This window comes from Sinocyclocheilus anshuiensis, unplaced genomic scaffold (assembly GCF_001515605.1).
Source record: "Sinocyclocheilus anshuiensis isolate Anshui unplaced genomic scaffold, SAMN03320099.WGS_v1.1 scaffold1453, whole genome shotgun sequence".
Taxonomy (NCBI): Eukaryota; Metazoa; Chordata; class Actinopteri; order Cypriniformes; family Cyprinidae; genus Sinocyclocheilus; species Sinocyclocheilus anshuiensis.
The window spans coordinates 317,559-334,666 of NW_015549558.1; the positions used below are offsets into that span (position 1 = coordinate 317,559).

General features: G+C 39.8%; 1 protein-coding gene across 2 annotated transcripts in view; it reads left to right on the forward strand.

Annotated features, from left to right (window-relative positions):
• The window catches only part of LOC107657022 (protein FAM110B-like), a 21,033-nt gene extending 5,004 nt beyond the window's left edge, over positions 1-16,029 (forward strand). Inside the window, exons 1-2 of one of the 2 annotated variants that reach the window (XM_016445007.1) lie at positions 4,422-4,534; positions 13,120-16,029. In XM_016445007.1, the coding sequence (XP_016300493.1) occupies positions 13,648-15,003 (1,356 nt within the window). In that variant the 5' untranslated portion in view covers positions 4,422-4,534; positions 13,120-13,647 and the 3' untranslated portion in view covers positions 15,004-16,029. Of the gene's footprint in view, positions 1-4,421; positions 4,535-13,119 lie in introns of those variants that run through there. The other variant, XM_016445006.1, reaches the window with a different exon arrangement.
• Positions 16,030-17,108: the final 1,079 nt, after the last annotated feature.

Below are 17,108 nucleotides of genomic sequence, written 5' to 3' on the forward strand. Positions count from 1 at the left end.
CATATTAAAGTTCATAAGTGCAGCGCTGCTTTGTTTACAGCGGAAACCAAGGAAACGTTTTAAGCGCCACCTGCTGGCAGAGAGTGAATCTGCGTCTCATTCAGCTCATCTGCTGTTTTTGTTTCATGCAGATATTTTTTTATGCATAATTTCACAAAATTGAAGTCAAAACATTGTTTTTGCTTCAAATTTCGAAATTATACAATCTAATTTAGTTTAAAAACTGCTCATGATGCATGTATGCAGCATATTTGTTTGGATCATGATTAAAATGCAGTGGTTGCCTCTAATTTTAAATGGAAAGAGCACAGACAAAGCCTTATTTTTGTTTATATGAAGAGATTTATTTTATTTGTGTAACTTATTTATTTGATTTGGGGCTTGTTTTAAAATAAAATAAAAAAATTAGTTTTGTTATTTACATTTACATTATATTTAAATTTTGTTATTTAGCAAGCGCTTTTATCCAAAGCGATTAACATATTTCAATTTCACAAATAAACGTACCCCCAACTGCTCCTTGGGTGCCGCAGCAAAAAATGGCTGCCCACTGCTCCGGGTGTGTGTTCACGGTGTGTGTTCACGCACTTTGGATGGGATAAATGCAGAGCACTAATTCCGAGTATGGGTCACCATACTTGGCCACATGTCACTTCACTTTCAGTATTTTGTCCAAGCAATAATAAAAGGACACATTTAATTTATAATTTGTCTTAAATCTCATTTTGTAAAAAAAAAAATTGCGAATCGAATCGTGAAATCAAAATCGTGAATCGAATCTTGAGTTGAGTGAATCGTTACATCCCTACTCACCCCTGATCTCCCTCTTTCTCCATGCATTGATTGGCTCAGGTGCTCTTGTTTTTGTGTAACGTCTCCAAATCTGTGGTGTTGACTCGCCTGGCCTCTTTAGCAAACTGTTTAAATTTGTTGTGTGTGTGTGGCTGTGCGCATGTTGAAGCAGGCTCAATTTCAAACAATCCTTTCAATGCCACCCACTTGTAACCAGGCCTACACATAATCTCTGCACAGAATTCTGCTGAAAACTCTGCAGTTTTCCACAGAATTGAAGGTTCTATATATGCTCCGCCTCTTGAGTGGTTGTTCACCCAGGTCCCAGCCAACAGGGAACATCCTCAGAACTTCGGCAAATGTTCTGGCAAGCTTCCCCTTAAAGTTATGAACAAACATTCTTTCAGTAACATTAACAGAACGTTCAATTTTCTGAAATATTTTAGTTGTTCATCTAATGTTTTTTGAATGTTACTAGTTTCAGAACATTCTGAGCAAAAGTAACATTCCCGTAATGTTTGCAAAATGATTTTTTAAAACATTTAAAAAAAAACAATGTTTTGAAATGACGTTTAATAATAAATGACTTAATGGGAATGTTAGCAAATTGTTGTTAGCTGGGTAGATCCATACTGCAGAATTTTGTGCAAAAAAATGCCAAATAAACAACAGAGATTCTGTCTGGATCTGCTTATAACGCCACTTTTGAATTCAGAGGGAATTGGTTTGGCGTCCATCTCTCTTCTATCCTCTGATAAGAAATGTAACCCATATGGAAATCTGAACCATTTATTTAAATGCAACTGTAAAGTATGTAAACAGCTTGTTATGATGGGTGACCTCATCATGGCAAACAGACATTTTCATCACTGTTTGACTTAGGCATGGGCCGGTATCTCAACAAATTAGAATACTTCATAAGACCAATTAAAAAAACATTTTTAGTGAATTGTTGGCCTTCTGGAAAGTATGTTCATTTACTGTACATGTACTCAATACTTGGTAGGGGCTCCTTTTGCTTTAATTACTGCCTCAATTCGGCGTGGCATGGAGGTGATCAGTTTGTGGCACTGCTGAGGTGGTATGGAAGCCCAGGTTTCTTTGACAGTGGCCTTCAGCTCAGCATACCGCAGGAACAGTATAATGGAAAATATTAGCGGTTTTGAAACCGTGAAAGTTTCAAATCGCGGTATACCTTGAAACCGGTAATCAGCCCATGCCTAGTTTGACTAATCAGTCAATCATGTTTATGTGTACATGCACGTTCACAGAGGGGTGTGTGTGCGTTTGTATTTGTGAAGATTTAGTGGTGTGAAAACCCGTTTGGAGATGTCTGTGTGTAATTTGAGTTGTAAAAGGAGATGTCCATATACGAGTCTGACCCTGTGAGCGAGTGTGTGTGTCTCGCTCAGAGCCTACAGCGTGGGCTGTGATCTTCAGAATGAAAGATGGGCAGTAGTAATCCTGCACTGCTCCATAATCCTCTCTTTCAAAGACACTGCCATTCTTCAGCAGCGCAGATGAGCACCCAGACAGATCAGTGCTGACAGCGTTACCAATGTGGCACACAGGGCAGCCAGGCTCTTTAACATTAGCGTTGATCCTGCAACATAAGCAGCTTCACCATAAACATTTCAAGTACTTGGGCAAGGATGAAGTTACGATGTTAAGTTGAAGGATCTGAGGTCTTCATCCCTGCACAGAGTTTGAAGAGAAAAATAGAAAAGGAAATCTGATGACAGACATGAGAAGAACTCAATGGTCATCAGCTCTTGATGATAGTTATGAAAATAGTGCATTCAAACAATAATTAGATAACATTGTAACTAGTGTAGCCCATGTCAACAATCTCATATAGTTCAGACTAAAGGTGATTTGTTGATGTTAATGTACAGGACACTGAATACCCTATACATGTACCCTATTTATAAATATAGTGAATAAATATGCTTAAGCAATTTGATTATTGAAGTGTTAATTGAAACAGTCCGCTGAGTTTTTTTAAAAATGTATTTACTCTTAATTTTGTCTAATTAAGTATTTTACATTGAGAATAACAGAGACCGTCAGAAAAGTCTTGTAGTTTCCTGATGAAAAATTTGATAAAAGCTTTAATAATAAATTATATTTTGTAATCAATATTTTAATATATATGCATTTAATACAAAATATACATTTAATATCAAAAATACATTATAAACCTAATTTATTAATTATAAGTTATATGATTATATAAAGTTACATGTAGTAAAATATAAGTATTATATACTGGGGGAATGAGGGTGGTGTGCAGTGAAAATGTTAGCAGGGCAAGTTTTGGCCTGATTGGGCAAGCAGAAAAAAATCCTTCAAGCTAAGCACTGATAGTGCTTGTTGTTATGATCTCTATCACACTATCACTGTGTTTTCAGTGAATGTAATCATTGTTTATAGACAGTGAAATGTTGCTTCATTTTCAAAATCTAGGGGTGCACATGTTGCAAAAATGACATGCAACTCAATGTGCATTTTCACTTTAGAATAGGAGTCTGAATGAACAATTCCATCATTCACACCCCTATTTCAGAGCTTTGGTAGCATCTGCCTGATGAACTTTCCTCAACGCAGACAGAGCTTCAGCCATTCCCATGGAGATCTTTTACGGTAGCCACAGGCAGACATTCTGTGGGTATTGTGAATACGGTGGGACTCCGGTATGCCCCCTTGGCATGAGGGTGTGGGTTTCAAAGGCAGTCAAATGGAGAGGAATGTGATAAGAATCCACACCTGCACTTGACTGAATGAATAGACCTGAAAAGGAGGAGCTGTTTGGGTCAGACTTGTTTATTTGTAGTGCATCTTGATGGCAGATGTTATCTGTTTTCAGCAGAACATTCACCTTCACACAAGGTGGTCTGCCAAACCAGACTTCATCCAACCACTGCTTAAATAATCTAGTTAATCTATTTAAAATGGAGAGGTGGAGTCTCCAAAGTGAGTTTGATACAGGCGTGTCAGTGAAAATGAAGTGTTGTTTTGTAACTTTCATTTATTTCTGTCACTTTGAGCTGGATCCAGTCCACTCTTACAGGATTTTACGGGATGAACTTGTGTTTTGAGGGTGATGCTAAATCCAGGCTCATATTCTGAGATCCAAGAAACCACAAATTCTTCTTAGTGGTCTGCTTCCCAGAACAGAAACAGTCATACGAGATGATTCTCTTCAGTCTGTCTCAGGTAATTCCTTGGAAATCTTCCTGAAATTGTCCGACTGAATGATGGGATTTCCTTATGGCCACCACTGCAGCGCTCCTTTTACTTTGATGAAGCTGACAGACACTCTTATATCACTTCCTCCTGTAGTCTGAGGTGGAATGTGGGAAAAGATTATTGAGAGCTGTTTTGGGCAATGACCGCCACAAATATCCAGGAGGTGAACACCGATCGGAAGCAGCAACTTCAATCGGAAACCCTCGAGACCAAGAATAGGCAAAGGATTTGTGGAGTAAATAAGGCACAAACACATACTGTGGACATGTGTCCATGGGGAAGAGTTGTGCTTCCTGAAAGAGTTGGCTGGGAGGAGCTATGTAGGAAAGAGGGAGGAGGAGGAGAAGTATTTGAGTTGCCGTGTCAGTCGTGCACACACACACACAGACTCTCACACACATTCACTGGAGTGCCGACACTCTGCTGAGCTCCGTTCTTCAAAAGGCTCGACAGCTTGAGAGTTTCATCCTGCTCTTGGAAAACACTTATCCTGGTAAGTTAAACAACCTGTAACAGAGATCCAGTAATTTATAGACTAGTGGATTAGTCTCATGCTTTCTGCAGTTAGTTTGTGTTGACTCTGTTGAACTCTGGTTTTATATTATTTTTTTATTTTATTTTTTACTTGTATTTTTTTTTGTCTTTTTATCTTCAACCTTAATGGCAGTAACAGTAAGGCTCATGTATAACTCATGTCCTCTCATTTCATTCATTTATGAAGGATGTGAGTGTCTAGTGAGTCTAATTTGAGCGTGCTGGGACTGGACTGATTACCTAGTAAGACATAATGGTTGTTTATATGGGATCAGTAAGAATCGTGTGAGTGTAGGGTGATTTGAGTTCAGTTTATGGGCAATTAAATACAGATAAACTCCAAGCATTTTCCCATTAGGACTTTTATTATATGCATTAAAACAGTGGATGTCTGTGGGTTTGCATTTTTGAGCTCAGTTGTTGGATTGTGTTGGTTTTTGTGTGTGCTGAATGTCATTCTGTGCCATTGTTGTTAGAGATGCACCAATATAAAAATTCTGGCTGATATTTATTTATTTATAAAGCTGATAATTGGCAAATATTAAAAGTTAGAATTTTTTAACAATCAAAGTATATTTATCTATACTTTCTTTGTACTATTTTGTCTAAATAAAATTTTCTGCAAGTGAATTTAGTCATCGCAAGATTAATATGTACAAAAATGGGCATTCATCTTGAGATTTGCTTCATTTTATAAATTATTAGTGTTTTGAAGGTTAACTTTGAATGAGATGACAGCAAAGGTCATTTGAATGTAAACATAGGGGGAAATGAGCATCAACAATTAAATATCCAATATCGAATAATACTGATTAAAAAAAAAAAAAAGAAAAACTTGATAGCCGATATGAAATACATCGTACATCCCTAAAAAAGAATGTCAACAGTTTGTCAAAATAGTTGTGATTTGAGAAATGAGGAACTGAGTCAGTGTGTGTAATAACAACTGTGAGGCATTTTCTGTCATATTGTCTGCATATTCATGCAGGAAAAGAACTCTTATCTCTCTCTTTCCCTATCTGAGATCCATTAACTCACTGACATTCCTGGCTTAGTTATTGGTCAAACTGGGTTAATACGTGACCTCTGCCTGTTTGGAGGCCATGTTTGTGTTGTGCTCTAGTTTTTGTAAACGTAGTTACTAGTTGTTTGTTTTTCTTTTGTTTTGGTGTGTGTGTGTGTGTGTGAGACTGTGGGAAAGCGGAATTGGTAGCTGTGGTGGAAGAAGGTAAAAACAACACTCTGGGCTGACGCTTAAACCATCTCTGTGATTAGACACTGTGTCCACACACATATTTGCTTCTGTGTGTCTGTTAACGTGCTTGTGTGTGGCAGACGGTAATTCTGTCAGGCGTGAGTGTGCATGTGTCTTCAGTGTTTAGAATGTGTGTGACATTTCTCAGCTTTACTTTGTCAAGCCTGAGGCAGGCCACAGGGTCAGGGTCCATTTAAAGGACACCTGGGTCATGGATTCCTGAGATGAGTCTGACAGATAGAAGGGTGCCATGGTTGTAATTAGGGGATGATCAGGCCATTTTGCTTGATCAATTTGACAGTGAGGTGCATCTCTCTTTTTACCGCTGGCAGCGCTGTGAGGATGTTGCCAGGACGATTGAACAGTACTGGGTTGAGATTTTAAAGTGACCTCTGCCACCACAGTGTCCTTGCTCAAGAGTGCAGCTGGTAGTGCAGAGCTTTATCCGGTGGAAACGGTAAATCACTAATAGTCATGTAAGTGACAGATCACCCAGGTCTCTGGGGTCAGATACATCTGTCTGAGCGGTGCTGTGCTGCAACACAGTCTCTCTCACGCTAAACTCCAGGGATCTGATTTGATCTAATCTGGTTTCTCTGATTTGAACTTTAAAAGTGATAGATGGAGGGAAATTTGGAGAATTTATGCTCACATTGTGGCTGGCCCATGAAAGACAGATGGACTTTTTGCTCTCATCTGATTATCTTATTACAGTCAACATGAGAGATGGAGGAATGGGCCGAGCCTATTCTCTGCTCGTTTCCTCTCTAACATGCTTCTGACACATTTACGGGGGTAATTGTTATTAGTTTACATCACTTTTGCACTTTTTTCTACTAATCATAAATTGATGTTAGTGGCAGGCCAATTAATCAGTATAACTTAGTCTTTGGCCATTTTGTCCCTCTAATTTTTCTTTTGTATTTCTATACTATTTATGTCCTTTTAGGCATAAAATTAATATCCCCAATATGATAGAAAAGATAAATATGTAAGAGATATATATATATATATATATATATATATATATATAAAATCGATTATTAGATAAAATTATTCATAATAATAAATTAATTAATTCATGCATGAATGTTATTATAGGACTGCAACAATTAAATGATAATGAAATGATGTGCTTCTTTTTTTCTTTATTATTTTAAATATGGCAATTTTTAAACTTCCTTTCTGCTTCAAAACCACTGACAATCAGATTTTTTTTTAAATATAAGGCTTATTTTCAAAATATTTTGCACATTGCACATAAATTACGGTGTTTGGGGGACAGCAATGAAATAGCATGTTCTTTGAATAAAATACAGAAAATATTTTTTTCTGACTAACCAATGAAATTATGTGACAGATTACCAAAATAATCATTAAGTAGGCTACAGCCATATATAATATTAATAAAATATTAATAAAGGCTGCTTTATGGTTAGTCTGTAGTAATTATAAATGTATTCAAATTATTTTTATTAAAATCAGCAGAAGTCTATGTTATACCTCCTTTTATTTGGCTAAACTTTGAGTGTGAGAAATGGCACTAAGGGCAACTGTATTTACATCTCTTTAGGTAGTCATATATTGGCTGACATTATAAATGGGAGATGAATGATGATAATATCCTCAGGGCTCATTCAGACATTCAGTGTTAGCTGTATCCTGGTCTTGCTGTGGGACATTTAGTACAATACCAGCTCTGTCTAATGATGTTGTGTTGAGAGGTCATTCTGGCCTGCTGTGGACGGAGGGGAAACAGCTGTGCTGTGCGTTGCCACACATTGAGAAGAGAAGGCTGTTTAAAACCCTTTTTAACCAGCTGTCCCTCACCAATAGAGTTTTTTGGTAGTAATGGATGGAAGGCAGTGTGAAAGGTTATCAGGCTAAAGGCTTGAATCCTCTGGGGCGTCTTTATCGCGGTCACTGAGGTAAGTTGAGTGAGAGGTGTGACTCTGTCAATACAGTGAAAGCCGTCAGGAAAAACCGTTGGGAATGATGCTAGTTAGCTTGTACTTACATCTAACACCTACAGTGTCATGCACTTAATCTTTAAGTGAGTGGTTACACAAATGAGGTTCATCTGTAGGGCACAGCCACTCAGATTCACTCTAAATACAGCTGAAACAAGCCGTTATCAATAAATCAATTGAAAACTGTGACATAAAAGCACCGGGAATAAATAACTTCTTGATGCTGAATAGTAGTTTATGGGGGCTCTTCCAAAATTCATCTTATCTGACTCTCCTTATCAGTTTCCTCTTTTGGTAGCATGCAGAAAAAACGACCCTGCAAAGGTAATATTTACCTCACCATGTCTCTTTACTACACAGGTTGGTGAAGGTCTCTGCCTGAGTTCGATTTACATATTCATTCTCTTTTTACTTACATAACATCCGCTTTAGTCAGCAGGATGGCTCATGTTTCCAGTTGGGAGAGATTCCTGAATTCCCTCGTTACTCATAGTGATGTCAGATGTTCTACGCTCAGTTCTCACCTAACACCTGAACAGATTCACTCGAGCTTCCTGACACGTTAAAGGATGGAGAGTTTTGTAGCCTGGGTAACAGGAGCGTAACTATAACATTGCACAGGTGACTCAGGCTCAGAGTGAATCCTTCTGGGCTGCTAGGAGCAGGAAATGTTGGTTTTGATCTGTTTAGAGCTGTCAGTCTCCAGTCACAAAGTCGTATATGCCTCTACATAGACAATTTGACATCCAAGACTGTACAGCTAGGGCAAGCATCACCATTGCTATTCTTCCCTTTCCCAAAGTGCAGTCAAAATTATGAAGCATTTTGAGTTATTACTGAAATCCGGTCTTTTACAGTTCGGGTAGTGTCAGCTCACGTGCTATGAACATGAATGCTGCCTCAAATTGCGGGGTTTGTTGAGGAAAGATGTGATGTGTCAATCTAAATTGGTCAACGTATCAAAACATATTATGGACATTAAAAGGAGCACCCAAGCATATCTAAGGACCATCATAGAGACTGGGCTTATGGATTTGACCTGAACACACTAGCAACAACATAGTAACTGACTAAAAAAATTATTTAGCACTTAAGCAAGACCTGACATTGTGGTGATGCGATTTGCTTTGGCAAGCACCACTCACATTAGAAAACTAAAAATCTTCAAATTACCGTTTACCAACATGCTGTCTCTATCTCACTCTTTATCTCTGTTTTTTAGATATCCGACCCTTCTTCTCTCTCTCTCTCTCTCTCATGTTCTGTCTTGCATTGTCTCTCTCTTCCTTGTTCTTTTTTATTTTCCCCACTCACGTGTATCTCTCATGTTGAGCCTGTTGTCGCAGCAGTAATTAAGATATCCTTAAAACAGCAGATCCCCTCCAGTCATGCTGAATTCCCCTCTAATTACATTGTGGAGTTTCTTTCAGCCAAAATTAGTGAGGTCATTTTTTGCTTTCTCCCTGCAGCTGTAGACCTCCGTGCTCGACTCGCCGTCTCCCAGTGCATTTGTCCATGGTTTTTACTGTAAGCTTATTTGCATCACATTTTCTGTCATTTAGTGCACCTCAAATCATTAAACACTAATAAAATGAACATTACACATCCATTCAGGTTGAAAAACACCCACAAAAACATCACTGTTAGATGCCATGCTCAAGCCGTTAGCAAACATTTTCCATTCACGTTTTTTGTGGCTCAACCAACAGTCCAGTTCACCACTAAACACTGTGGGGAAAATTACATCAGCTCTCAGAAATCAAGACCAGATCTTTATTTTGTGCCCAGCAAGGTTTGCTTTGGAGATGCCTGTGTTTCTGTGGTTGTGGCAGTCTGACGTGGGTGTGTATGGCTCCAAGTGTGTGTATTCCTGGCTCTCACCATGTCCTCAGTGTTCTGGGTCCAGTTGGCTCAGTGCTGAAATGCTTCTGTTATCTCAATCAGTTCACACCACGCTTGTGCCCATAGCTGTGGACTGTTCGTGCCACCCTCGCCCCTTTGGCCTTCACATTCCACTGTGTGTTTGCTTCTGTTTGGGGATCTTATTTTACATGAGACCTAAACACTTTAATGGTTTTGGGATCACGGAGTGCTGTAAGATGAGTAAGGGTGCTTTCACACCTGGCCTGTTGTTTCGGAACCTGGCGCGTTTCCCCCCTTAGCTCGGTTTGTTTGGGCATATGTGAACACGGCAATCGCGCTCGGATCCGCGCCAAAACAATCGGTCCGAGATCGCCTGAATGAGGTGGTCTCGGCTCGATTGAAAACGAACTCCGGAGCGGTTCGGTTGTAGTGAGAAAGCAATCCGATCCAACGGACCAACGAACCAGGCTATATCACAATTTATGATGGGTAATTACGTAAGTTCCGTGAAAGCAGAAAATGATAAATTATTATAATGACAGCTACAAAAAAACAAACAAAAAAACAAGCAAAAAAAATAAGCCCGCAAAGCTGTTATCGTTCCATTCTGACGGATGACAGCCATGACAGCTCAGTGGAATCCCGGAAAATAAACCGTCGAACTTTGACCAATGAGAGAACAGTTTACTCGCACGTGACTTGTATTAACAAATTTGGTCTGTTAAGAAACTTTGCCATGTGAAAGCAAACCGTACCAAGAATAAAAAGCAACATTGTAATAATTTTAATCCCGGTTTCGGAACAAAGCAATCGATCTACAGGTGTGAAAGCACCCTAAGATTTCAACTTCTGTTGGACAGAGTATATCATTGCTCTAAACAGTGGTTCCCAGCTGGTGGATTGCTACCCAAAATTGGGAACGAAACCCTGCGTATTACAGTCTGCATGGGAGAACTTTATTTTTAATCATTGCTTAAGCTCTGGTTAAGTTCTGTTTAGATTAGAGATGTACAATATTTTGGTACCCATATTATCTGCCAATATTAGAGATCTATTTTAAACATTTGTTTGTATCTGTTCATTTTGGATACTATCAGCCAACCTTGGATATTTAATTTCATGTTAATTTACCATATTTTATGTTTAGAGTGCATATATAGAAGTTAATCTTTAAATGTTTAAAGTGATTGATTTTTTGTGTTTTATTTCTTTTTTTATTTTAGCAAAATATTATAGTTCCAAAAAACATCTTAAGTTGGAACAACATTTGGATGTTGAATTAGCTGTTTGTCTGTGTGCTTATCTCACTGATGCCTGAGGTAGTTAAATAATTTTGAGAAAGGGCTCTGATGACTTTACAAGCTTAGAATTTTTGCTAGCTTTCATTGTTATCCATATATGTACAAGCCTTCATGCTTGTAGTCTATGATCCCTGTGGAAGAGCTTTCTCCATGTTGGTGTTTGGTAAAGGCCAGTGTAGCGCAGGGGAATATGGAGATGTGGAGGGGAAGGAATGATGATCCATTTTGGCTTTTGGACACTAGAGCTGCCTCACCCCTAGCAGCATAGTAGGATCCTGAGCAACTGTGCCTTCTATTAAAAGCCTGACCATTGAGAGACAGCTGAATGTGTTTATGTGTGTGTGCATCATCTAAATGCATCACAGAATTTGACCTGGATAAGCATTTATTGCATTACTCTGTCAATAAGCCTCTTATAAGACACAATAACAGACAGAGACATGCCAAGCATGTTAAAATAATGCCATTTCCATAGTAATGGAAACATCACAACACAAGACATTTCTCAATGGTAACCAACTTTTAACTTACCTGTCACTTTCCTGTCACATATGAGTCAGAATCACATGTCTGAATGACACAAAAACTAGAATGGAATCATTGGTGGCAACAGTAATGGTTTTTAATCTTGTATCTAAAGCAAATAACCCTGAAGAGTCAATAAAATTTAACATGAAATGTTCCTATTTTACATAGATTAAAACGATAATCAGCATAATATTGAAGTTAAAATTATCAATCGAACTCTGAAACTTCAGAGGAAGAGCAAGCTAATACATTTTGATTAAGATTTGCAATGAAGACAGACAGAAAAATATGCACTGATAAAATGTTCACAATAATACAAGGAACATGTATTAAGAAAGCAAATGGGGTCAATTTTGATTTCATGTTGGAAATAATTGCAGTGCAAGCCAAGTAGCTCATTTAAGCAATTTAGACTATTTATTGTTCAGTCTTTCGGGTAAATGTCAGTAAGGTTATTAGCAGGTTTCACTAAAGGCAGTTCACTCTGTTCAGTAATTAGAGTTTAAGACTATATTTAGGGTTTCAAATGAACTGTTGCTTGGTTAGAGAATATGTCTGTCTTTCTATTGTATTAAGTCTTTTCTATCTTATTAGTGAAAGAAGGGGAGGGGGAGTGTAACAGGGATGAGAGCCCAGACAAGAAGTCATGTTATAAAAAGATTAATTTAAAAATATATATTTGAATATAATGATGGTGATGATGATGATGATGATGAACGGCAAGGGCCAAGCCTCTCAGCGCTCTTGATGATGTAATCCAAACCTTTAATGCAGTAACAAAAAGAAGAATAGGGAAGGGAAAAGGCTAATTGTCTTCACTCCCTTGACAATGAGGATCAAGAGAATATGAAAGCAAAGTTGTGATGAAGAGAGAGAGTGAGGGAAAATGTCTAAATTTGAGCCAGCACAGATTCTAGAACAGCACTCTCTTTGTTTATGGTTTGAAGTTAAAAAGGTTTTACTACACTATATAAAACTAGTTTTTTTGAGACCGGCTGTGTGGATGCTCATGAGTGTTTCAGACAGATTTAAATGAGCCTTTGCTTAGATCTAGTCTGAGACAAGAATATGAAAGATGATAATCTGCCTATAATTTACTCTGTAAAGACACTACACAAAGTGCCTTTGTGTGCTCATGAACACTGAACAAGTGGAATGAAGGAGGATATTTAAATATTTTCATAAAACACCACTATTTGATGCAACTGAATATAAAAGATTGCAGCTGTTCTATAGCTCTGCCCTTTTCTTTTTTTATTTCTTTTTAAAGAATCACATTTGAATAAAAATTCAGTAGGAGTGTTTGTTGTGAGTGGGGGAAGGATGCAATTGGTCAGCGTTCCAACCCTCGACCAATCAGAGGTTGGCTGCTGGCTTACTCCTTTCTCCACCTCTTGTGCTTGGAACTCTTTTCTCTTTCCTGATTGGCTGCTCGCACATGCAGCATCTGGAGGCTTTAAGAGTGTAGTGGGAGGGGCCAGACAGTACATTAAAACCAAACGTCTGCCCCCATTCGCCCTAGAGTACTCCAGTATCTGTTATATGTGTGGAGCAGAGGGAGCGAGAGGAGGTCCTCTCTTGCCTACCCATGTCTGACAGCATCTTTCTCTCTCTCTCCTTCCTCCAGGAAAAGAGGATTAGTAAGAAAATCTTCAGGATTACAAGAAAAAGAGGATCAGGTTTTTAAGGAGTGTTTTACAAATCTGGGACATCTGGAGTTTGAGAGGAAAAGACTGAGCCACCGTGTTTCACCAGAACAGTTCAGCTAACCTTTCAGCTGCAAGGAGCTCACTTCAGGATCTGCCTGGTCCTGGTGGGTCACTCAGCCGGACTTATGTGGAATGCGACACTTTATGACCCCATCCCAAGGGCCTCTATTCAATGAGCCGGACTCGGGAGAGAGCAGATAATAGAGGCAAGAGGCCGGCACACAAAAAAAGAGTGAAGTAACACCAGCAGGAGTGTTCAGACTGGTAAGAAAGTTAAAGGGGCCCTTGAAGGTGGGGGAAAACGAGCTTAAAATACAAAGGGGAAGGAATAAAGAGACCCGTGACTACAAAAGTCTTTCTTGGGACTGCAAGACATTCTTGAACAACAGAAACTTTGACCCTTAGCCTTCATTTCACCACTTAAATTAATCCCACTGCTACCAGTCATGCCAGTGGAGACCCTTCGTCCCACAGATGGCCGTCTTACTGGGGGTCCCTTCACTTCTGCCATGCCTTTCCGAATCCTCAACAAAGGTCCGGACTACTTCCGCAGAGCACCCGAGCCAGGAACACGGAAACTGAGTGCAGTTGAGCGCCTGGAAGCAGACAAGGCCAAGTACGTAAAGAGTCAGCAAGTAGCACTTACTAGACAAGAGCCTGTGAAACCTCCAATCATCCGCAAACCGCTGTTATCACCAAGCATGATGATGCAATGCAGAATAAACACTCCACCAGCAAGGAAGATTACCTGGCGGCTACTTAAGACAGAGAACGGAGGACTGGATCATGGCATGAGCAGAGGACCGCAACTCAACCTTGAAGTACTCAATAATCTAATCAATGTCTGTGATGGACCACTTGCATCTTCACCTACCCCATCCTCTCCTTCTCCCTCAGCCTCCTCACCCTCTTCTGGAGGTCAGAGTGTTGGTAGTGGACAATCTGCAGAACCTCAGCACTGCATTAACTTCAAAGCACACCTTGGCTCAACGCCCAACTCCTCTCGCACCTCCTCTCCTCTTATCAATCAACCCTCACCTGCAGAGCCCAGCCGAAGGCCGCCTCCGGTCCCAGCCAGAGCTCCCCAACTGGTACCACAAGGTAGTTACGGGACCCCCAACTCTGTAACTGTACGACGGGTGGATGTGCGACCACAGGCAGAGATCAGGAAACCTCAGAGATTGCCTCTACAACCCAAACCTAGACAAGCTCAAATAGCTCAACCACAGATAGCCCAGCCACAGGCACCTCCCACATCTTCTGCTCAGAAGCAACCTTTGGCAGCTCACCCTTCATCCTCCTGCATACCCTCCAGCTCGCTGCTTCTACGCCCTGGCATTCTACCCCCGGCTTCCCCCGCTTTCACCCGCATTTCCTCAGCCAGCTCTCGAGGGTCACGTCCCGGTTCAACCCGGAAGCACCCTTCCCTTCACCGCTCCAAGTCAGACTTGAGCGACCGCTACTCTCGGGCCACAGCTGACCTGGAGCGCTTCTTCAACTACTGTGGACTGAACCCAGATGAGGTGGAAGGAATGGGTGGCATGGAGCGTTTTGCCCGGGCAAATTCGGACATTGTGTCAGTCTCCAAGCTCCGCAGCGTCAGTACGCCTAGCTCAGAGTGTGGGGACGGTGGGGATGGACAGCGAGGAGAAGAGGAGGAGGATGATGATGATGGGCCTATAAAGCCCAGTGAGCGTGTTCCTTACGGCATCTCTGTCATCGAGAGGAATGCACGTGTCATTAAGTGGCTCTATGGTATCCGACAAGCACGGGATGCCTCACAAAACATCTCCAATGTCTAGAAGCTTCTCTCTGGTTGTCTACTCACCCAGAAGTACCAGACAGTATAAATAAGACAGAGACTTGCTGTAGTATTTGGTTGATGTCTGTCACACACCTAATATTTATTATATTCTTGTTTGAAGATGTTTAAAGGCTCTGACAAATATTTGTTTTGTTTGTATTTGCCTTACTATACAGATAATGTTCATGATGTTTATTTACATGGACATCCTGTTGTTTTTCGAGCGTCTGATGATCTTCAAGGACGACGTACCTCTAGATGCGGAATACTACAGACTCTCAGCACTGTGACTTTGATACATTTTGGTTTAAGCAATAAGACTAAAGCTAAAGTCACTAAAAGAGTGGCTGAATGGATGATGATGAAGGCAGCAGTCGATCTGCTATGCTGGTGCTTTTTAGGTACAAAGTCTTTATTAAACAGCAGTGCTGTGGGACCCGTGGCCTAAGCTAATTCCTGTATAAACCATTGTGTTCATAGTAGAAATCAAGCAGGTACTTTCTAGTTTTAGAAATCTCTGTATTGGATGAAGAATTGAAGAATGAACGAAGCCATTTAGGATGCTTGTGTTTATGAGGTCATCATTTGGTGTTGGTGGTAGTAAGACCTCAGGGACGAGTTAAATAAGCCACACCTAGAACAGAGACACAGCCTGCAAAGCCCTAAATTGCACGCATATAGACACTTGAGACCCATACAAACCCCTGCTCACTGTGCACACACTTTTGCTCCATAGGTGTTAAATTCACAAGTGCATCAGATGTTCAGTGTAGACTTTTTTTGAAGGCGAGACTATGATACTGTGAAGAATTCAGAGCTTCCACAGAGGCGCTGCTCCTCTGCAAACATGGCTGGTAGACTGTTAATGTTGAATATAAGTTTAGAAGTTCAAAATATACGCATGTGAGAGCCTCTTGTCAGCATGCAACACTTGGATGTACAGCTGTATTACGTGGCAAAGCACAGTTGCACGATGTGCACTTCTCAAACATGCATTCCAAAACACAGACGTACATTCCATTCAGCTTAATGTTTATGTATGATTTGTGTGGGTTTTCTTTGTTTGTGACTGTTCCTACTGCCTGTTTCTCTGTTTTGGATAGGTGATGTTTTAAACAGTTGTGTAAGACAGGTAAGGACCGATAGCTGACAGAACTGAGAGATAGTGTGTTTGGCTCAATTCTCTTAGGGGAATCAAAGCTGTTAATTCTGTTTACCGCAGAGTTTTCGCACTTGTAGTGAGAAAGAAAAGCCTTACGAAGAGACAAATGTTATTTTGATGGAAGTTGGTTGAATATGTGCACATAGACAAGGCCACACAAATGTTCACTTTTGGTTGAGAGTTTTTGAGAGAAAGTTTTGCTTAGTTAAATGAAGCACAATAATCAAGATTATTTTTTTCCCTTGACTGTGCAATCTAAATATAGCCATAAATGCATGAAGAGGTAAACGCAAAACATTTATTGATTGAAATATTTTGCACTGAAAGAATACAGACAAAGGTACAAATGCTCAAAACTGTTCAGTGCAGTAGTTACTGAAGTAGGAGTGTAACATGGTGGTTCTGCTTGTTCTCTGAAGTTTACCATCGACTTGGGAAGAGTCAAATGAAAAATCGGTCTTTTGAAGATGTCAATAAAGAGATGATGTTTTTGAAAACAAGTTGTGACTTCTTTATTCTTTCTATAATTTGAGTAGTTTAAACCATCATCTAGATTACCAGAAAACAAATGAGGCAAAATCCAAACCTGAACTGAACAGATGCTGTTATCCAATGATCTTGACTCTGTTTTGAACGTGAGTTTGCTCATGTCTTGTGTTGTCACAGAGTTTTGTGATAGTCTGAAACTATATATATATACAGTAGTCAACATTTGAAGTGGATCAAAAAAGATCATCAAAGTTGTCTTAAGACAAGAACGCATTTTGGTTTTAGGACAACTTTGATGAAAGGTTTTGATCCACTTTAAATGTGAATTACTTTGAATCTATGCAAAACAGGTTACACAAACAATAGTCTCTCAAATGTACTTTGAACAATGTTGCTGAATTTGCAATGTTGATGTACCTTGCATTCACTGCAGCATGAATAAATTATGCAGT